We start from the raw sequence: 23,236 nt of genomic DNA on the forward strand, positions 1-23,236 counted from the left end.
GATGTTCAAACTCGAGGCTTTCTTTGAAATTACTCGGAAAAATCTACATATATTTGGAGTCACAAACACATTGAAAACATCAACTTAGACAATATAAATAAGAATCTTGTCTCCGTAGAGTTGTCTGGAGGTTCTCAATTAACTTTCTCCGAAGTGGTGATTTGCCTCGACTTTTCTGTACCCAATCTTTTTTAAATAATTAAAACACATCATTCTGCAATTTACTGATTGTGTTGTCAACCCAATAGCTTGTGGTCTAAGAAACAATGGAGATGGAGCAGCAGTTGGAGTGGAATGAAGCACAGAAGATTGTAATAAATGTAGACCTTATTGCTGCAGCCAAACAGCACCTTGAGTTTCTTGCTACCATTGATAGGAACCGTTGGCTCTATGAAGGCCCTGGTTTGAATATGGCAATTTATAGGTAAATCCCCATAGTTGAAATTTTCAGTATTGTTCCCTTAGCTATGATTTTACTGCTTGTTCAGATAGCTTTCTTTATTAGACATTTTTATTTTGTCTTCTGGTCTTGGGGTAATATTGCATTGAGTTGAGTATAATAGTAAATGCCAGATACGCCATCTGTTGAATTTGTTTGTCTTAGTTTGACTTGGCATGGAGTTTAAGAAAATAAAGAATGACTTTTGAATCTTGGGATCTTAAACTAAAGTTGTCTGTAATGTACCAAAACGCCCTTTGAATCTCCTAGTCTTAAATATGTCATGTATGTCATGTAGGTATTTGTGTGTAAAGAGTTACCAAATATAGAAAGTAACATTCTTTTTTAAATGGAGGAAAGTAAGACAAACAAATTGAAACGGAGAGAGTAGTAATTTAGTTTTGAAGTTCTTCGCTTCTTGCTCAAGTTGTGTATTATGTTCTGTGATCCTTGAAAGGGACTTGAGATTGTTTCTGTTATATAGGGAATTTGACATTGATTCATGTATTTCAGATTTTTTTTTATTTTGTAAAACTTGCGAATGAAAATCCCTATTTCAGGTACAATTCGTGTTGGCTACCGTTGTTGGCAAAACACTCTGAGTGCCCCTTCTTTGAAGGACCTTTGGTTGTTCCCCTTGATTGTGAATGGGTTTGGCATTGCCATAGGCTCAATCCTGTAAGCTTTTGAACTATTGAAACATTTGTTTTCAGTTTTACCTTTGTGACTGAGTGCTTTTTATGACACATGGAATGATTATTCTGCCTTTCCAGGTTAGATACAAGACTGACTGCGAGCAACTATATGGGAGGATTCTTGACAACCATAACATTGTATCTTCTTTGAAAGGAATATCAAAAATGGAAACAGAAGAGACATGGAAAAATTTGTATCCGAATGAACCGTATGACTTGGATTCAGCAAGAGCTCTTTCAGATAAAAACCCTGCACAAATTCTAGAATCTGAAAACTGCAGTAACTATGATTTAGTCTCTGCTGTTAAAAGGCAAAGCCCCTTCTTCTACCAGGTGAGCAAAAGGATGCAAACACTTCATTTAGTAAAGCACAGGCCGAACAATTAAGAAATTCAGTTTGTCAAAACTCAGAAACTTTAACTTCTGTTATAACTTTATTTGAATATAAAGCTTGAGTGCTTGACAATCAATGGTCCGGGACAAACTTTATAAACAGAATGATATAGGAGAATCTGAAAGGCATGAATAAGGAAAAACCAGAACTGGGAGGTAGAGAAGTGAAGTAGCAAACTTCAACTATCTCTTGCAAATTATGGTGGATGGTAATGTGGCTGTTTGTCGTTTATCTTTTGCATTATCGGGACTGGTGTATAAGTTAGCATGTTTTCTTATGATTTTTTGTTGATACCAGATTGTTCAGACATGCTAGTATGTTACACATCATTTGAGGTCTTATATCATGTATTTCCTCCAGGTGTCTAGACCCCACATGACAAATGAGGTCTATCTTGAAGGAGCTGTGGCTCGATACAAGGGTTTCTTACACTTAATCCGGAGAAACATAGAAAGATCAATTAAGAGCTTCTCTGTTCCAACTTATGACATTGACCTTATATGGCACACTCACCAGTTACATCCTATTTCGTATTGTAAAGATCTTGTTGATATCATGGGTAAGGTGTTAAATCATGATGATACTGATTCAGACAGAACAAAAGGGCAGAAGCTGGATACTGGGTTTTCTGGAACTACAAAACTCTGGGAGGAAATATATGGTTTAAGATATTGGAGGGCAGGTGCAATGTATAGAGGAAATACACCATCTCCTCTTAGAACTTGTGCTTACGCCTCCAATCCCGTGAGCAAGAAGGAAGATACCTTCCATGCGGATCAGAAGATAATTCATCTTCCAGAGATGAAAGTTTTGGAAGTAATTTTCTGTATCTTTTCTGGTTGTTTCTAAAGCCTGTTTTGCTTTTGTTTTTATTTTGTTGGGGTTGTGATATAATTTGGTATATACATTCAATGAAATTCATTAGTGTTACATCTTTAAAATAGTATATAAAGAGGGAGAGTTAGAGATAATCAATTCATTCCATGCTACTTCAATGGGGCATCAATTATATGATTAAAACTTTAACCTTTGTTAGGAAATTTAAGCCTGCTGTTCTCTATCTTATTTTGTTAGATTAGAATTGGGTCAACGCATTTTTGTGTAACCTCAATTGCTTGATCGCCAACAACAGAACAGAATCACCTTTTCGTCTGTCCTAATCTTCAATGCCGTTGATAGAACTATTGCCATTTCTTAGGTTCTTCATCACCCATACATTATACAGTTATCATCTGTTAAAACTGATTTAGCTTTGAACTACGTGATGTTCAAAGTTTGTAACTTTTAGCAACTACTTTTACAGGTCATGTTGGAGATCATAGGCATAAGAAACTTACCTGAAGGTCACAAGGGAGGCTTCTTTGTTTACTTTAGCAAGTCACAGCCTGATAGAATCTTCAATGCAAAAAAGAAACTTACTATTTTCTCTGAGACTGGGGAAAAGCAGGTTGCTTACTTCCAATGTGAACCTTGTGGACATCTTCTATTAGAAATCATGTCCCAGTCATCCCATCATTTGTCGATTTCAAAATCTGTTGAAGTTATAGGTTCTACTGCTCTCTATTTAAACGATTTGACTTGCCCAGCTTCAAAACTCACAATGGAGAAATGGTTGGAAGTTGTGCCAACCAATAAAGTAGAAGCATTGGAACCAATCTGTATACGAGTAGCTGTATCAGTTACAACACCTAGTGCTGCACCATATGTGTTTCACATGGTTTGCGCCGGAGCATTCTCAAAAATTTCTTGTTTTTTCACATTTCGTGGAAGGATTCAGTATGCAAAGAATTGGACTCGTGTCATTGATGATGCTGGTGATGAGATCGTTAGCCTACAAATGAGGTATGTATTTTTTTGGTATACTTTGCTGTTAGTGTTGTTCTAGTTCTTGACTTTCTCATAGATCTGCATGTTTGTTTGTGTATATATCTGCTTTACTTTTCTTTTACCTCTAATTCAACATTTACGTTTCAATCGATTGTAACATCTTGTTTCGGTCATATAGTTAACACTAAAGATAACCTTTAACATCAGTATCAAATTATTGAGAAAGTTGTTGTTCCTTTAAAATGAACTTGGAGTAAATCCTTTTTTATGTTTTAAATTAGGCCTAACTGATTGATTTGATGGAAGGGAACCATCTGATAGTTGAAAGTGCATAGAATAATGTACTTGTTTTGACTTTAAGTGAGAGTTCTAAGCACTTCTACAATTCCAGTGAACTTGTTAAATTAAGAAAAGTTAAAAACTGTTGTCACCTTTACTTCTTAACTGTCAGCTGTATTGAACTTTATCTATTCTCCTGAAATTCATGCTTTAACTGCAGGAACTCCAAGATATCAAAGAGAATGAGTGATTCTACATTGCAAAAGGAGTTGATCGGCATCAACAAAGCTGGTGAGACGCATACTCTTGCTAAGTTAGTTGGGAAAGCGTGGTTGTTAATGGATTCCCACTGGTCCCTCCAATTTCAAACTTGCAGTGGCGATGATGGTTACCTTTTGGAGTTGGTTGGTGGTTCCAGGATTGTGAGTTTTCTCCTCTACTCCTTTCAATATTTTCCTTAATACAGGGTAGATTCATAAACATGCGCATTAAATGCCTAAGAGTACCACTATTCACAAATTTACTGGGCTATTGATCGTAATTTTGAGGATTTCACAAGTTCACGTGGTCTTTGCTCTCCATAACGTACAGTTCCATACTCATTTCACAGATAAAGTTCTTCCCTGGTCAAAAATTGGATTATGAGCACAAGCATTGTGCAAAGGGAAGAAATCAAGATGATTTTATGACGGCAATTGAATTCTCTTCAGAGCACCCATATGGAAGGGCACTGGCGTTGCTCGACTTAAAATGTGGTGTTATCAATGTAAAGTGATTATATTCATTTACAATACATCACTTGTTTCAATTTCAAAACATGGGGTTACATCTGCCTGACTGAACATGTTTCTTTTAAAAAACAGGTCAAAGAGGAGTGGTTACTTTTGCCTGGCATCATAACAGCTTTTATACTAGGTGATATTTTGAGAAAGAAAGGGTATAGCAGCTTGCTGAGCATTGGCAACAATTTGAGGGATAAGAATACTTCAATTGAAGAAACTAATGCATGCAATGAATAGGGCAACAAAAGTAGTCTGAAACTCTGATGCTGAGAAGGCAATGAATGTTGGAAATGTGTGTTTATACTTGTTAATATGCTTGTGTATCTGTTTGTGCAGGTGTGTATGATGTATATAATAATGTATAAAAGCTGAATAAGTTTCTGAGTTCTCAATTATTTGCTTGGTATGGTGACTGTTTCAGCCAAAATTTATGATAACTGGGTAGTAACAAGAGTCATCGGAGGAAGACTAACTAAATTGACGGATTCTTAATTCCTTATGATAAGCATACTGCTATCTTTTTTACCACGCATCTCGAGTTAATGATGCAAAAAATATCTTTAAATCGGTTTGTCTCTAGTTTTTACACCATTTACTTTGACAAAATGGACTTCAAACAAGTGAAAAACCTAAGCGCAGAGAGATACATAACGTGGCAGTCTCTCAAATTTAGTGTAGTAGGATCGTTGTCATTCAGCACAGAGTGGCCCCACGCACTTAACAACCGTTGTGTAGTAAGCATTTGCTAACTTTTGCCGCATAGCTAACGTGCATAATACAACTTGCAAGTCAATTTCATGATGTGTTTTTCTATGTTCCAATGCCTAAAAGGAAATTTAATTGTAGAAATTCCGAAGGTAAATAAACATGGATTATGACAGCAGAGGCAGATGTATATAAAAAATAGCATAGTTACAGCATAATTATACTTACACTATTTTTAACTCGAAGTATGTATACATAGTTAAAAAATATAAAAATGACTCTCTGTATATGCTCGAACCATTGACTTCAATCCTAAATCTACATATCTATGGAAGTGGGAAAGTAAAAGATGCAGCCAGATAATAAAGCATAGGGCACCCAAGATACATATACTGTGTATAGACAATTGTATTTGACCATTCCAAGTGAGTAATTTCCGCAAGATAAATGATTCACCGCTCATGCTTTAAGGAATCATTTCCCAATTTCCAAAATATTCTGTCATATCTACTATGCCATTTCTTATACGCTTCTCTAAATTCTTATCACAATTTATAAATCCACAATAATCCTCCTTATTTTTGCCGTCAGCAGAAGAACAAGAGGCAGGAGTAAAAAAAAAAAAAAAATCGCTCAGTGCAATTCCACCGCACAACTTAATTTAGCTAAAATTGGTCCTTACCTGAAAGTTGGTACGACTTTATAATGACAAGTTATAAGTCTCAAGTCTGGACATATCCCTGCTCTGTTTCTATGGCTTTTGAATTTCACAGATTTAAGAAGCCTCTTATCTGTTTTGTTCTCAATTTCAGTGATATAAAAATGACAATCATACTTAACTGGTTAAAATATAAATAAAATAAAATTATCTACCTTATGCGTGAGCTGGGTATAACTTTAATTAAACAATTAGAGTTCATTTTGGTCATTTGAGTTCAGATATGTAGAGTAGATCAAATTCTGAGTTTTTCTGAGGTTGATTTGGAGATTCATGTGGCAATTTCCCTCCAGAAACTTGCAGCTTCAAATTTAAGGTATTTTTTTCTGCATCTACTCCTTTATAGTAATTACCATGCGATCTGCTAATTTCTCCATTTGTGCTTTATTTGTGTTAAAGCTATGAGTGATGTAAGCTTTAGGGTTCTTCTGTCACGGATCTATTGTGAGGTGATCTATTTATTGTCTATATGCAAACATCAGTTGTGCGTGGATGTGAAGTTACTGTGATATGATGTTCATCAATGATCTGTGATCCACCTAACTAATGATTTCCCCATGACTCCTAATTTTACATAACTTTTATTCCGTAGGCTTCTGTTATCTTACATAATAATAATATTACTACTTGATCCCTCCTTCCTAAGCAGATGGAGGTGTTTTGTTCAGAGAAGGTTAGCTGCAGTGAATTAATGCGTCAAATTCTTTATTTCCTGATAACTAAAAGTAGTACGAGTTACAACTTTTACATTTAAAATTCCATCTGAATTTAGCAATGACAGTAGATAGTATCTAAATATGTTCAGAAATCATAAACCCATTCTGGTTTGAGACTGAGGTAATAGTTGTTATTGTTGACATGTCACAGGCTTCATAGAATGAAATAACTAGTTCTTAGGTTGTTTATGTTAAGCGATCGTGGAAATAAGTGGAAGATTTGATGGATTGAGAAGGATCTTATTGCCTTCATGGTACATGGTTTGCAAAGGAGGTACTTGTGATGCAACTGAAGCATCTTGTTACCATCACAAACTTTCTGTCATTCGGTGATGTCAACAATTTCCACGATGTTGTTACATCATACATGTTCCTTGATTTGTCTCTCCTCATTCAAATAAATCTGAGTGCTATGTTTTACTTGAGGGAATAGCAAACATGTTTTACTTCTGATCCAGAATCTATTTTTTCCCAGTTAGTTCTATAAGCTAGTGCTTTTTGGGATGGAGTAACGCAGAGTTTTTTGCTTCTTGTAAGCACTCAATGAGGAAGACTACAGGTGGGACTTTTGTGAACCATATACCTTTAGCAGTGTCACTCTGGAAGCTAAAAGGGAATCAGTTTCTTAATGTAGATGGAGCTAGTATGAGTAAAACTTCTGAGTCTTATCTAAGTTTTGTTGCAACACAGAGAAAGAACTAAAGGGTAAAGTGTAAAAATGTCGAAGTAGGTTCACGACATTCTCTTTTAATGATACCAATCATCAAACTCTCCTACAGAATAGGATTATTTTCTCAGTATTATAGACTTTAAAGGCCCAGTTATTCCAGTGTTCTGAGAAATTGAAGTATGTGGAGTCAAGTATATGAAAGCGTATATCTGACTCCACATGCTAACTGCAGTCAGTCTGCATTTTACTCTCATAGACAGTTATTATTCTTCCCATTAGCATCATTTTACTTTCGTGTACAATTAGATATTTCAGAAGAAATTTCTGTCTTCGACTTGTGAATCTCCACTTAGTCTTAACTACAACATTGTGGCAACCTTAATAGAATCAAGGAATAAGCACATAAAAGTGTTTTCCCACAATGCCCATGAGAAGTTGCACCTGGATGGGTAAATAATGGTTAGCTGACCAGATTCACTATGTTTTCAATATTCCGGATCACCAGAAGTATCTATGACCTTTCACAACTTTCTTTTATATAAGTATTATAACTCCTAAGTTTTTGGTAATGTACATGTTTGATAGTTAGCCATTTCTCGCCTGTCTAACTCGGCTTCAGCCACTCAGAATTTGTCTGTCTCTTTATTTCTGATCAAAGGAATGGCATTTATTTTCCTGGAAATCCTAGCTAGTTTTAGCACGATTTTGGAAAATCTTGTTGTTATTACTCAAACAAGCATGAAAACATACAGAACTTTGGGTCTTTAATGGATGAACATCTAACTCGATGTGATTTGTGAGATCAATATGAAATGAAGGGGAGCAGTTCATAGAGCTTAAAGATGTGTGTTGACTGCACTGATTAGTGCAAATGCTTTCATTGTTTTGTCGCTACAAGCCTTTGCTATTAAACATTGTTGTGATCCAGGATATCCGATATTCAGAACTCTAATATTACTAAAGTTATCAGGATATTTAGAACTTTATTGGTTGTGAGTAGTGTTATCCATTTTGTCACTTACTCATTGCATCAGTCAGAAGGAAAAAACTGTCGGTTTACAACTCTATATAAAATACACTCTCTAAAATAGGTGCTTGATGCTTTCAGTTCTAGGAACTTGCTGTTGCAAGATCTCTTATGTATAGTCATCTTTTGTTGGGATGGACAGGCACTGAACTGGCTCCTAATTCTTCAATAAGGGAATAACATTTAAAATTAGGACCTAAAGACTGAGCGAGATTTGCCCTATTAAAGTTTAATTTGATCTTAGCCCGACTTATGGTTTACCATTTCTCTGACTCCTTTTGGGTGCACTATTAGAGAAGTCATTTAACTTATTGTTCTCTCAAGTAAACATTTCCTCTATTACTTGCATCATTTTCTCAAGGTCATAATTTAGAACTTTGAAGCTAAGTCATCGCCTGTCGTCCTACATGTTCCTATTATATTTCCTATTATATCACTAATGTTAACTCCTACTTGGTGGTGCTATCTCAGACTGATCCGGAAGCCTGGGACTGAAGTCCCATTGTTATCATGACAAGTTGGTTCCAACTAGGAGGTTTTCGGATTGAATTCTATTAACAACTAAAGGTATGGATTCTTCGTGCGAACAACAAAGAGTAGACCGGCTAAGTCAACATTATGATAGCGTTCACAAGTACGGGATAGGAAAAGACATCTCAATGAGTGCTCAACAGAAGGGTGCATGTCATTGAGCAGCGACAATGACCCAAACAAAAACTTTGGTCCAGGTTTGTAGCCTTTGAAACAGGCCTTTAAAATTACCATAGTTGCAACAGCACTGTAAGCACTCAGCACTTCTCTTTCGCACAAGTGAAACAACTCCAGGTAAAGTGATTTATGGAATATCACAAAGCCCTTGGCATCAAGAAGAGCAAATTTCTGAGACGAGAAATATCAGAACAGCCTTTTGAGTGGGAAGAGTAAGTTTCTCTTTTCCATGTGGTAGGAGGTTCAACTAAGGTTCAGGTATCTTTTTCCCATACAGAAAACACTTACCGAATCTGTGCTGATGTTTTACTAGCGTGCCTTAAAATTTTGAGTTCTAATTTGTCATTTAGACTATTGACCATTGGATCAATCGGCTTCCCCCTCACACCTAACATTTTCAGTTGGTTTCATTAAGTAACAATCATTATCCTTTATCTGGGTTAAATTTTCCTAAAGCAGGTGTGATTCAGTTAAGTTGAGCTTGGATTGAGTTTCAGGGATTCTTGATTAATTGCTGTATTCGATATTTTGATTGATTGCCTGTTTCAAATTTGTGCTAATTGTTTTTCACACTCTCCCCAGACCCCACTTGTGGGATTACACTGGGCACATTGTTATTGCTTTTTCATATTGGCCCAATTTATTAAGGTAGAATTATTGTTCACTTCAGCAGAGCTAGGGAACAATCTCAAAATAAAAGCAGTAAAGAAATAAGAAGTGCAAATAGAAGAGCTAGATGAGATTTCTTCTTGGGTTAATAGAGACTACAACTTTGTTTCCCAAACTCAGTCGTTCAGCACTGTACAATTTACTTCTATCCTTCCTAAACACTGAAAATCAGCAGGTGGTTTTCTGTATACAAGCAAAAAATAAACCCAAATGTTTGTTGTCAGTCCCCATTTGTAACATCCTACCTACCACTACTCTGTAGTTAACTAAAACCTCTCAATATCCTAAATCTTGAGCTAGTCCTACTTCCAAAAGCCAGCCAAACTGTGATATCTTCTGAGCTGCTTAAACAGATGCACAAAAACCAGCCAGAGAAAATACTAACAGAAGCACCATAGTACTATTTAGTTGAATAAAATCCCGAGACACCAATATCTGATTCTCAAACCCATAAAATGGCTTAGGTTGTACCAGCTTCTTTTGCCTCAACATAAGGAGACTGTACACTATCCTCATCAGAATCACTCCCAGAAGAACTTCCTGAATCTGAATCTGCAAACATTTACCATAGCAAAAGTAAATATACCATCACACTTGTTTATCAAAATGAACGACAGAAAAAAAGTTATACCACTGGAAGAAGAATCACTGCCAGAACTTGAGCTGCTAGAGCTGCTCGACCCACTACTCACACACGGCCCATCCTTCTCAATCTGTACAGGAGGAAAATTTTCACCTGGTATTTCCTCACCGATATCAACATCCTCTTCCCCGACATCCACTTTCTTGTTTTTAGGCATTACATGCTCTGGTATTGGTATTTCCTCAACGCTATCAACATCCTCTTTCCTGATGTCTGCATTCTTGTTTTTAGGCATTGCTTGCTCTGGTTTTGATATTTCCTCAACTATATCAACATCTTCATCCCCAACACCCACTTTCTTGTTTTGAGGCATTTCTTGCTCTGGTTTTGATATTTCCTCAACTATATCAACATCCTCATCCCCAACACCCACTTTCTTGTTTTGAGGCATTGCTTGTCCTGGTGTTGGTGCCTTCCCAGGCGACTTTTTTACAAAAGACAACAAGTTGATCAGAAAACATAGCACAATATAGAGATTAGTTAACAAACGTATGAAAAATGCTATACATACCTTGTTGAGCTGTTTAGCAGCAGCATCTTCAGTGACTCCTTGTCTCTTCGACTTGCTCATAGCCTTCTTATGGTTACCAACAAACCTTTCCAGCTCCCACAGCGTTTCATTGTCAAGGGCCTCAAAGTCAAGCTCAATCTCATCCCCTTCCTGTGTTAGATTAGGGGTTCTCCTCTTCACAATTTGCACGACTTGATCCATCTTCTCTGAGGGGAGATTCTGCAAGTCGGCCGCTAACTTCGCTTTCTCCTCATGGATCATATGCCTTTTGTTAGGATCCTTAGCCTTCGGCTTGCGCATTTTAGCTGAATTTGGCGTAAAAACAGGCTGTGGAGGAGATTTTACAGCAGGGGGTGCAAAAAAGGGTGCAACAGGTACACTCTGAAATTGGTGTTGATTCAACAATGTGGAATGTGACCGCACGGGCTCTGATTTTCTCGCAACCGGCAATGGTTCATGTAAGGCATTTGGTGGCGGAATAGGTGCAGGCTGAGACAGATTCTTCTGGTGATTCACCTGCATAATAGTGGCAACTTCACGGTGCTCAGCTTCGTACTTCTTGTAAGCTGGTTTGAACTTCTCTTCAAAGTCACCAAGAAGCTCTACAGCCATAGCATGGACATCCTGGCCTTTTGGGTTATAAGTGATGGCATTGTTGAATGTAAGTCTCACATCAGCTGCAAAATCTTGTGGCGTTCTGTACTCATTCCTGTCCAGCCTTAACATCACAGTTCCAAGATCCATAGGGTGCTTGATGATATCAAAATAATCATATAGTTTCAGACCCTTAACATCCACTGGTTTGTCAAACACATAGCCATGCCTATGCTTCATTAATTTCATCAATATCTGCCTGCACTTCCTCATCATACTTACAAAAAACTTATCCCCTTCTACTGCTTGCCGCTTAGGATGATCTTTCCCCGAGGCTACTGCTCTTGTTCGCTTTTGTCCAGTGAGCTTCTTGCTCTTACCACCAACTTTTTCATGTTTCCGATGATGCCGGCTAACATTGGGGGCCAATGCCGGTTGGTTCAGTTGAACCTGTGGTGCTATCGGTGTCCTGGAAGCGAAATCTGGGGCTTCTATCCTGTTTAGAACGCCCCGAACCCGATCTAGATCAGAGATTAGCCGCTTCTTAAGGTCCTTCAACTCATTTCTCGAATAAGAACCCAAATTGAAAGTCACATACTCTCTGTGAAATGAGTCGTTGCGATCATAAACGGCATTTGGTTTCCCACTGAACGGCACATTATTGTTAGCCCTTGGTGGCGGCAATGGCGACGGAGCAGCCCTTGGAAGTGGCTCATTGGCCTGCCGGAGATGAGATAAGGCTGATACATTTTGGACTTGTCTGGTAAGATTAAAATTGGGGCTAGGGTTAGGGTTAGGGTTTGGATTAGGGTTGAATCGACTGTGAAACTGAGGATGAGGAGTGGAATTAGGTGTATATTTCCTCATATAAACATTTCGTTCATCCCAGTGAGGTTCATTTATACTGGATAAAACAGCTGATGCCATATAGAAAGGTTAAGGGTCTAAGAAAGAGGTTAAGAACTAAACAGCAATTAATCTCCGGCGAGAAAATGACGAGAACCCATGATTTTATAGCCGAGAAATTCAATTGCCGCCACGGGAAAATGAAAAGAAGGAAATAAAGGAGATTTTCTTCACCGGAATGAAGTGGCGAAGAAGCAAAGAAAGAAAAGGCGAGGGTTTCGATGACCCTCTTTTTTAACCTGAAGGATGAAAATTGTGGAAGGCCACGATCTCCTCTTAAAGGCAACAAGATCTGCCCTGTTTCTGTTTCGGGCAGTTTATGAGCCCTCGATTGAAAATCCTAGGGTTGAGATTTTATCTCCTTTGCTGCCCGGCGTACTAACCTTTGCCACCTATCATGGACGGCGTAGATTTACGTTACGTACACGTGGGGATAGATAAAGGCTGTTGATGGAACTGTTTGTGCCTTTTGGGTGGGAAAGATAAATTTTGGTTTGGGAATTTGGTTTCAAGTTTTGGAGTGGCAAAAAAATGGAGCCTTACAAGTCCGAGGGTGGGGTACCTAGTTGATGACGTATTATTAGGTGGGGGGCCTATTGGACCGTCGAAAATATCTAATTTAACGCGGGGGTAGTATTTGGATGTACGGTGATATAGTGGAATTTCCTACCCGCCTAAAATCAGGGATTATCTTTTCTTTCTTTTTGTTGCCAGGTCAGCACCGTTATTGGTGCTCACAAATTTAATCCACATGTGCATCCCGTTATTTCCATGATCATATTTCCTTTTGTTTTTTTTTTTTTCTTTTTCTTTTAGGCGAAAGGTCAATTAGGAGGAGAAAGGGAAAAACTCTTGTGGGTAATTTGTTTGACTACATTCACAAGACAATCCTAGCATAGAATAATGTGTAAATAATGTTTTGTTTATCTTATGGTAAAAAATAATTCTCGAATAACTTAAAAATGCCCTTACGGTAGATAATTAATATTCTTTGTACATTATCACCAATCGTATCACAATTCATTCATTATTAACAGTCTATTATTTCACTGCGTGAAGTGTTTTTACATCATTATTCTTGCATATCTAGTATGTGAACGAAGAGACTCCTTAATGAGTTAGAACTACATCCAGGCAGTGTAGAGTTAAATTTTGATCATACTACAACTCTAATTAATCAATCAGGCGATTTCAAGATCATGGAGGTATCCCTTGAGATGTTTTTTATTTTCTTGTTTTCTTTTTTTGGATTCATTTTGATGCCACTAAAAATAATAAACAAAACAAATGAAGAACTCTAATTAATCTCAATCCGGCAAAAGAAAAAAACAAATTGACATATCTAATTAACCTTTTTCAAATGGGCAAAGCAACGTTTTTCAAAAGTGTACAGCCTATGAGATTTTCTCTCTTCAATGCGCTGAAGACTTTCTTCAGCCAAACAATATTCAACATCTCACAAGACGGAGGGTGCGAGATAAGCAAGGCCATTTCCATTAATCTTTAGTAGGTCCAAAATGATGAAGTCTTTTGAGGAGGCCCAGTAAGTTTGCTAATAGAAGTCCACACATGATTGAACTTAAAGCAATGAGAGTGAATAGAATGGTAGCTAAATGAACATTAAAATCTTCTTGCATCAGTAACTGTGACATTCACTTTTACTATGGTCCATGGCAGCTAATTTTGATTACTTCTTGGATCTTGAAAATCAGGTGATATAAATCCAACTTTTAAAATGTTAATCATCATGTGGTACGCAACCTTTCTAAATATTCCCCTCCGTATCTTATTACCAATTTATCCATTCCTGTTTGGGTATGGTGGAGGACTAACTATGTTATACATGATAAACAGTGAAACAGAAAGAGAAAAAGCCAACCTTTCCTAAATACAGCATTCTGAGATATTAACAGGAGCAGGGAGGTAAATGAAGAAGCAATGCTGGTTCTTAGGATGTTAGTTTTTTAAATTGTAGAGAACTGAATATTCAAACTTCTTTTGGAAGATATTTGTCCGGATCTAGTTAAAGCACTAAAACAAGGAGTGATGTCATGTGTCCTTCATATAATTAAGCGTGACACTTAACCATGGAATGACATTCATATGTATTCCTAAATCCTACTTCAATTTATTGAAGTTTATCATGTAATCATATAACTTGCCTAGTTTGATGCATCTGCATGAATCGAGTAACGTTTCTCCATGAAAAGGATGACGTGGAAAGAACCCCAAATTGAAAAATGAGCTGCGTTTGCCTCCACAGTGCTGGTAATATGTTGTGCTTTTTCCACCCCTCTCCCAACATCTCCCATCAACTGATAGAGACACCAATTATTATGCTTCAGAACAATATCATATGATTACCAATCCCAAGTTTATGATGCAAATTAAAGACTTTAACAAAATTAGCAAGAAGGCTACCTCATGCGAGGCATTCTATTCGATATTCATACATGATGGAGACACTCACGGGCCCTTACGCTGCCTCAATTATGCTCCTGCCGAAATTAAGCGTTTCGCCAGTACATTACCCCTTATCAATTTTTTTATTATAGTATATAAAAAATCTTTTTTATCCTTCCTTCCTAAAATTTTAACCAAAGCCAATCTAGGCTGCTTCTTTTTTCACTTTGGAATTGAGGGTGTTACGTTAGTAGAAGGTGAAGAGATAGAGGATGAAATTGAAACTATCAAACTGTGACTCCGAGCTATCTGAACCTGTTTAATTAAATTTGTAAAACACATTTATTTTTTTGGTGGTTGTAGCCACACATTTGATTGACATCTTTGTAGAAGAAAAAGAGGGGGATAAATAGGTTAATATGCGAGAACAGATATTAGTTGAAAGATAGCAACAAATCATAACTGAAGATCTGTGCGTGTTTCGTAAGTTTATGCAAGCAAGGGACCAAACATTTGATGCATGGCCTCACAAATTAAATGAAGATAACTACATAAATATATATAGATCTGTTAGAAAAGTGCACAAATTGTACACTTTGAACTCTACTGCAGGCAGAGTAGCAATGGAAGATCAGCACATGAAGATGATGGAAGGGTCGCAGCAACACTCATCGATGAGGCAACAGCAACACAGAGCTGCCAGACTGAATTAAAAAAGAAATCATATTTCGCAAACGGAAAAACAATCTTAGCTCTAAAGGAGGATCCAAGATTTGATTTGAGTTACTGTAAGATTTCGCAAACGGAAAAACACAGTAATTTACAATTTATCTATTACTGTAAAATTAATTTTCTTTTTCATACACAATCAAGTAGAATAGATCAGAGACAGGACTTACCAACCCTCAAGAAAGCCAGGGTCCCTTCTAGGGGGAGGTGCTGTGTAGTATTGGGGGGGAGGCATCACTGGTGGACCTTGATAATATCCTTGTAGCAGTATTTTGTTTTAATTAAGAAGTAAGAAAAAACAACAGAACTATATGTTAGATCCGTTCCAAAAGCTAACAGTAAGAATTTGCAAAAATTAGAAATACCTTGAGCAGGGTAAGGATAAGCGTACTTTGGAAGCTCATTCATGTTATTGAGAAAGATATGTTTCAAACCAATAGAAGAAGAGTGATTCTATTTTACTAATGGGATACAAGTAGCGTATTTATACAGTCATGATATCCAGAATAAAGTTATTTTCATTAAAGTGACGCTCACTTTATTGACCGTAATATGCGGCAGCTGCTATATGCCATGCGATTTATTCGACTATAAAGTGCATTATTATTCTTCTCTCGCTCCCTACACAGCTGATGAGGTCCAATATTTATCTCTAGTGTTTGCATCAAATCAATTTAATGTATCATGATTAAGTGATTTAGTTAAATAATAAAATATAATTAACTATGGTTAAGTGATATAAATGTCATGTATCTATTTATTTGGTTTGAACACTTAGTACGAGTAAGTTTTTACCCAACTGATAATATGTTCCCTTATATTGGTCACTAATTGAGGTCATGCAAGGAAGACTCCTGTTGGAAATTTCCATTCCATTACAACAACAATAATTATATTATCTAACAATAACTCCTTTACTTGACTCGTTGATTGATTACTTTTATGTTTTGCAAAGTCCTTATCCAAAAGGGAATGTGGTTGGGGAGGAGAAGAGTTAGTGCCATATATCAAAGAGCTTAGAGATTAGGACTTTGTTTTTGAGCTGAAAGAAATTTTCATTCCATTAATATTATATATTGTCTAACTTTATTAGGTAGATATTATGGATTATATTATCTAACAATAACTCCTTTACTTGACTCGTTGATTGATTACTTTTATGTTTTGCAAAGTCCTTATTTATTTTTAAGTTTTTGCCAAAAGGGGAGAGGGTTGGCCGGTTTGGGAGGAGAAGAGTTAGTGCTATATATAGCAAAGAGCGCAGATTAGATGACCTTTACCTCTGTAATTTTGAGCTGAAATGTAACCATTTCTTCCTTCAGTCACTATGAAAAAAAAATGGAATTAGGTGGATTTTTGTCACAAAGTCGAAGAGCATGAAGTAAATTGACGTTTGATGTAACTATCTCAAAGAATTTTGTGATAGACGAGAAAAAGTTTATCACTAATCCATTGCTAAATAGGACTACTGACGAATTTTATTGTTTAGCTAGGATATGAAAATCATTTTCCTATGACGAGCGGTGAATAAAATACTTTCCACTCTTAAGCGAAATACTTGATGTTGAATATCAAATCAAGGGAGATAGGTTGGTATGGATTTAGAAAGTGCCATTATTCATTGTTGCAACTCTTTCCTTTTCTTTTCTTTTTAATTTTATGTATAAGATTGTTCCTTGCGTCTGTTCTTATTAGCTAATAATGGTATTAGTACACAAACTTGACTTCCTGGGTCACAGTCTCACATGTTATAAGGTATTGGTCTGTCTTCGATCGTTGCCCTTCAATGTTTTACATGGTGGAGCAGATGGGGTTTTGCCCTTTGGCTGGAAAATATCTACAACTATAATAGTATTTGGTTGATTAATGTTAGTGACACTTCAAAAATCATCATATTTGAAATCATTATTTTGGAAATATTTTCCCAAGATTATTCTATCTATGCTCTATGGACTAGCCAACCTGTGAATCACACAAGGAATATTTTGTTTGTGACAAAGCACTACAGAAAAAATGGCAAAAAGGTCAGGTTCTAGTTACACACCTGTTACTCAATATCCTTCTCTTTGTTCTCTTTATTTCTTCTTCTTCTGATTGTTTTTTTTTTTTTTTTTTATGGAGATAAGGATAAAAAACAATGACCTAAACTATCCTTTTTTTGGTGTTTATATGTATATATGCGTATGTATATTAAAGTGATATGAAAGAATAGATATGTATATGTATATATATATATATATATATATATATATATATATATATATATATATATATATATATATATTACGCGCTCACCCCACCTAAATGCGCGTGAGGCAACACCGAGCCTTGGTATCAAAATTTGAAACCATTTGGCATGTGTATTAATATGAGCACGAATATATTTATATACGCAATATATGATCATTATTATTTTTATTTTTAAAAATTTTCCAATTAATTTGTTAAAACCCTAAGCTCTCCCCTTTCTTCTTCATCATTTCTCAACCATTTTTCTTCATTTCTTCTTCTCCTGTACAGATTTTTTCATTTATTTCTTCTTCATTATCAACCTTGTTCTTCATTTTCTTATTTCGTAAGGGCTAATAAGATTTTCTCCTCCTTTTGGTTAGTTTCCCTTCATCTTCTTGGGGGAAATTGGAGCTTAATAGGGGAAAGCACGGCTTCAAACCATTAGTATGATTGATGAATGAAAAGATTTAGCTATGTGGCTCACCTGATGTAAAATGAGAAAGAAGAGATCTCCGGTGAGAATTTTACAAAACCACAAGAGACCATTAAATTTTATCAATGACCGTGTTTTCTAATTTTACCCAAATATATTACCCCTTAATTTTTAACCTTTATTTATCCATGTGGAATTAACTTCTGCCATGGTGGAATTATTTATCCACGTGGCACTATTTTTAAACCAAAAAAGAGAGTGCAGTATACACACCATCATATATAAGTTCAGGTGTGTTTTGCTAACTATATAGTGATAGTTTAGGTGTGTTTTGCTTACTTCGGATAGTTCAGGTATGAAACACAAAAAAAAAAAAGTGATAGTTTAGGTGTGTTTTTGACCGTTTATCCTTTTTTTCTTTAAAATAGTAGCCTAAATAATACAAACTGAAAACACTGACAAACAACTATGACGAGATAATTTGCGTAGACATATAAAAGCAAAAAAGGATAGCAAAAGAGAACAGAAAATAAAAAATCTTAGGTCAGCATTTATCAATGAGCCAGAAAAGAGGGGGAAACAAAGCGTGTTATCGAGTTCCCTAATCAAAAGATAAAGTCCAACTTTGCCAAAAGACTCATCGTAATGTTTATTCCATATCAAAATGGGTTTGGTTTGATTTTTTTAATTTTATTTTTAGGTTTAAAATCAGGTGCAGTGGCATAAAAAATAGGAAGATATATCTCTTTTAAATTTGGGTGACTTTTGAGTGAAAGTGCAAAAATTAAGTGACTTTTCTAATGCACTAAAGAAAGAAAAGGTTACTTTGTTTATCTATTTCCAATAGTCCAATAACTGTTTAAACAATGAACTCAATATCTGGACTTACTTAGAGGAAAACTTTGACTTTGTTTTAAATCTAGATTACTCTTATTAGCTTAAAAACTGCATCAACAATTTCAACATTTCAAGTGAAACGAGGGCAGGAGTATTAGCAATTTAGCATGCACAGTTTTTTTCTGGCCCAATGTCAAATAGTTGAAGGATTCAGGATAGTACTTCATTGATTGATCCATTTTTGGCTATCCAAAATTGCAAGGGCCAACTCTTAGCCAGAGTTGGGCCAACACCACTTCTTCATCCTTATGGCCCTATCAAGAGACTCCATTTACATGCAGGAATCTTGAAAGTGAATAATAATAATTGCTATTCATGAACCAATAGCTTGCATTTTGTTCAGAACACTGAACATGACAGCTATTAATTAGACTAATGAAAGCAGAATATATTACCTAATATGGAAAAAATGATCATATGCACTTTGGGATGGGTGAATTTAAAAACAGTTTAAGGAATAGAATTTACTTGTAGCATAAGATAATAGGTAGGTGTGATGCGTTTTATTCCTAGTTCCTACCTAGAAGTAGCTGAGAGCTGATGATTATATCAGCATGATACAAATTATTTAAAATCTTAATTTTTTAAATTGATTGGTCTTGTTTGGTTAACAAGCTTTGAGTAAGGAAGAAGGTGTAATATCGCTCACCCTTTTCAGCTGCATAACAATTTACTGCAATGAAATCTCTGAATAATTTATTATTCACCCCCATAATAACTAGTCCACGTATAACAAGCATGGAACTAAACTCATAACCAACTATGAGTTCTCAAACAGTTTAACAGTAAAATAAAAACAATAATTTCAACTGTAATACTCAGTCATAAATTCCCAAATTCTAGTGACCTGTAACTCATTTAATTATGTAACAGAAAAATAATCCAGCTTGTAGTTCACCACTAACAAACAAGCTTTACTAAATATGGGGAAAAGCAGGAAGAAGAAAAAGTTATGCAGTGGCTCCATTAATAATATGTAAGATAATATATACAGATAGGACTACCAAAAGAAAAAGAATTAAAAAAAGACAACCTTAAGCTTTTTTAAAAAACAAAAATGGCTATACCGATCAACCTTAGGCTTAATCATCGCGTAGCTAGAGCATGCAATGATGAAATCCCACAAATAATGTACAAAATAGTGAATTATACCTAATCATGACCATATATAATTCCAGTCCGCTAACAAAACATATACTCTCCATAAAAAGAGTAAAACTTCATTACACATATAACGACAATGGACAAAAAAAAAAAATGAAACCAGAAACCAACCAGTCACTATTTACTCTATGTACCATTTAAAATCTCACCAATATTAACGCCCAAAAAAGTAAAAAAAACAGAAAAGGATAAAGATGATTTTTTAACCTCTATTAACGTTGACGATTAATCAACCTTTAATTTCACGGCTAAGTGTATTATTATCAGTCGTAGTAGACACCATCATCTTATGCTGCTGATCTGGCACCATCACTGATGACGTCACTGGCACAAAATTATAAACAGGCTGGTCCAACATATATTGACCACCACCACTAAACTGCCCAAATCCAGTATGATACCCACCAGTCATCACTGGTACACCGTAAACTATATGCACCGCATTACCACCATAGCCCCCACCATTCACGTGACTGTCACGTGATTGCTGATTCTTCACCTGCAAGTTGTTACAGCTGTCAGTACCACTAATCATTTTCGGAATTGCCACTGTAGTGACGCCGTTAATTATTCCCTCATTTTTTACCGAATTTTCAGGGAATTGTAATTGTAGAAGATCCTCTGTTGGCATCGGGTTCGGGTTCGGGTTGTAATCCTTATCGAACCCGAATAAAAAATCCGGATTCAACGGTGATTCGGGTAAACGAATCGGGTAAAACAGAAACAGCCTTAACCTAGCAGGTTTTGTGGAAATTCTCTGCATGCGGTCGTATTCAACCATCATTTGTTCCACGTCATCATCGTCAATAACAGAAACAAGTGCATCGAGATCTTCACCAGGTAATTGATACTTAATACAAATCTCACTGTTCAAATTGCATAGAGAATTCAACTTAGCAACCACGTCGATAAACCTGACGTTACGATCAACGGTTAGGATTTTGGTATCGCCACCAACGTATGAAAGTTGATGGTCGTGTGGACGTAGCTGAATTTTTCCACCATAACTACACATTAGCTTAACTTTTTGATTCTCCATTGCCGCCGCCAAAATCAAAGGGTTTGGTTTTTTTTTCTTTTTCTTTTATGTTTAAAGGAGAGAGAGGGTTGTTATTGTTATTGTTATAGTGTGGTGTGTGGAGATACATGTAGTGTGAGGGTGGTTATGGGCTTTGAGAGTTCGATGTTTAAAGGAGTGTAGTAAGAGGGTCCACACGGAGAGATATTTGCGCGTCGGTGGCCCAAGAAATATGGCCCACTGTAGTAATTTTGAGAAGTGAAGAGGAGCTTCTTGAAAACAAAGTTTTAGAGAGGGAAATTTGGGTGGTCACTTGCAAATTGCTCTTTTTCCTTTATGTTGTGCTGGTTGTTAAATTTTGTCTTTCAAAACAAATAATTTTTTCGTGATGCATAAATTAATATTTTCGCATTATACCATCTACAAATTATGTCTCGGGTCTTAAAGAATATATGGCAAAGGCTCAAATGTCTTTTTGAGAAGCTATCTGAAGTGCATATTTCTACTGTCGTTAAAAGATTGGTGCAAAGATGTCTATAACGTTTTTTTTTTTTTTGGCTATATATGCCCTTGAGTTAACGAAATATTGGAGGGCATATTTGTTGAGTTGGCATAGTATAGGGCATATTTGATCCAGGTAAATTCCTGAATATTATAGCCTGAATAGTTCTAAATTTTTTTGTGGTAAAGCTTTATCTGTAGAAATGATTTATTACTTGTGCACGTTTTGAAAGCTCAGCGCTTATCCTACAACCCCTCACTTTTCTCTCTCTTATTCTTTTCACTTGTTTTATAAATGTATGGAAGAAACGAATTCTTTGTGGAAGGGGTTTGTGGATGCGGAGTTGTGGAAGGGTTTGTGGACGATGGAGTTATTTGCCTCCGTCTATTACTGGACTTCAAATAATTCAACTAAATTTCGGTTATCGTGAAATGTATGAAAGAGGGCCAAACCACGTTAGATGTTGTGTAAGCCATTATAAATCTTAAAAATGTGATCTGCTACGGTATTATTATTATCAAAATTTTAGTGACTGCGGCGGAACATTTTCGTTCATGTGTCATAAGTTTAATGTAAGATATCTCTTTTTTATGTTTATGTTTTATTGCGGCAATTGTTAAATCATTATTGTGTAAATATTGGGGCAGAAAAGGAAGCTGAAAAATGTCCGGAAAAAAGACCTCAGGATCATCAAAATTAAAAAAATAAAAATGGTATTATCATTAGTAAAAAAAAAAAAATCTTTTGAAAAAGGGAAATGATCTGCTTGTTTGTGAAAAGGTGTTCAAAAGATGGTTGTAATTGCGTTGCTTTCTTTTAGTTGTATAATTTTGATGTAATGCAATAGTAATGGATTGTAATTACAAATATTTTTTATGTTTTAGAATGCGATGATATTTTGTCTTGTAATATTAAGAGAATTTCAATGGATCAAATATCTTTATCTTATCTTGGTGAACAAATATGTCACTCGATAGTTTTGTTAACTTAAAGGGCATATATAACAAAAAAACATTAGAGGCGTCTTTACATGCAATACACTAACAATGACGAATATGTACGATTCGTATAGTTAAAGGCATGTTGGCTAGAAGAATCTATGATGAAGTTATAAAGTAGGTATAAATTAGGTTGAAAGATAAAAATTAAAAAAGAGCCCATTGAAGGGTAAAAATTAAAGACCAGCCCATTTGAAGGGAATACCGTGCAATTCTTCAAAGTTGGGTGGGATTAGGAAGATACTAGATAGTGGATATTTTATTGCCTTTTGAAGGATGGGGACAGTTTTCTTTGATTGATATTCAAAAGGAAAATAATAAAGAATGACGAGGACTATTCCTTATTTCCTTTTGTCATCTTGAAATTCAAAATTTAAGGTTTATCCACTAATATAATTTTTTTCATGTATTAATTATTATCACACCTATTGACAATTTGACATGAAGTTTTGTCGTTATCGTAGGCTCGTAGCAAATAGGATATTTTAGATGACGTTTTTTTTTTTTTGAAAATTGTAAGAGATTTTTTTTAAAAAAAAAATCTTGTAAATGTTTGGTTCACCTAAGTTCTTTTTCC

General features: G+C 35.8%; 4 protein-coding genes and 1 long non-coding RNA gene across 6 annotated transcripts; 2 read left to right on the top strand and 3 right to left on the bottom strand.

Moving 5' to 3' along the window:
- Positions 1-112: 112 nt before the first annotated feature.
- On the top strand, positions 113-4,811 carry LOC132046720 (glycine-rich domain-containing protein 2-like). The gene is made up of 8 exons (XM_059437451.1): positions 113-424; positions 1,000-1,117; positions 1,213-1,467; positions 1,889-2,344; positions 2,832-3,370; positions 3,855-4,056; positions 4,245-4,400; positions 4,498-4,811. The coding sequence occupies exons 1-8, from the start codon at positions 267-269 to the stop codon at positions 4,651-4,653; spliced, it is 2,040 nt and encodes a 679-aa protein (XP_059293434.1). The 5' UTR covers positions 113-266; the 3' UTR covers positions 4,654-4,811.
- Positions 4,812-5,283: 472 nt separating this feature from the next.
- On the top strand, positions 5,284-10,553 carry LOC132046723 (uncharacterized). Its single transcript, XR_009412773.1, has 2 exons — positions 5,284-6,155; positions 8,724-10,553. It is a non-coding gene; the product is annotated as an uncharacterized LOC132046723 (long non-coding RNA).
- Positions 9,679-12,546, bottom strand: LOC132046721 (transcription factor GTE2-like). The gene is made up of 3 exons (XM_059437452.1): positions 10,784-12,546; positions 10,261-10,696; positions 9,679-10,181 (listed from the first exon to the last, which is right to left on the bottom strand). The coding sequence occupies exons 1-3, from the start codon at positions 12,302-12,304 to the stop codon at positions 10,090-10,092; spliced, it is 2,049 nt and encodes a 682-aa protein (XP_059293435.1). The 5' UTR covers positions 12,305-12,546; the 3' UTR covers positions 9,679-10,089.
- Positions 12,547-15,195: 2,649 nt separating this feature from the next.
- Positions 15,196-16,201, bottom strand: LOC132046722 (protein CYSTEINE-RICH TRANSMEMBRANE MODULE 11-like). 2 transcript variants are annotated; one of them, XR_009412772.1, is made up of 3 exons: positions 15,781-16,025; positions 15,586-15,673; positions 15,196-15,390 (listed from the first exon to the last, which is right to left on the bottom strand). XR_009412772.1 is itself a non-coding variant. In XM_059437453.1 (3 exons), the coding sequence occupies exons 1-3, from the start codon at positions 15,821-15,823 to the stop codon at positions 15,290-15,292; spliced, it is 228 nt and encodes a 75-aa protein (XP_059293436.1). In that variant the 5' UTR covers positions 15,824-16,201; the 3' UTR covers positions 15,196-15,289. The 2 variants fall into 2 exon arrangements, 1 of the variants encoding a protein (XP_059293436.1); XM_059437453.1 differs by having other exon boundaries at positions 15,590-15,673; positions 15,781-16,201.
- Positions 16,202-20,370: 4,169 nt separating this feature from the next.
- LOC132047866 (uncharacterized) lies at positions 20,371-21,180 on the bottom strand. Its single transcript, XM_059438845.1, has one exon. The coding sequence runs from the start codon at positions 21,178-21,180 to the stop codon at positions 20,371-20,373; it is 810 nt and encodes a 269-aa protein (XP_059294828.1).
- Between the last annotated feature and the right edge of the window lie 2,056 nt (positions 21,181-23,236).

Source organism: Lycium ferocissimum, chromosome 2 (assembly GCF_029784015.1).
Source record: "Lycium ferocissimum isolate CSIRO_LF1 chromosome 2, AGI_CSIRO_Lferr_CH_V1, whole genome shotgun sequence".
Lineage (NCBI taxonomy): Eukaryota > Viridiplantae > Streptophyta > Magnoliopsida > Solanales > Solanaceae > Lycium > Lycium ferocissimum.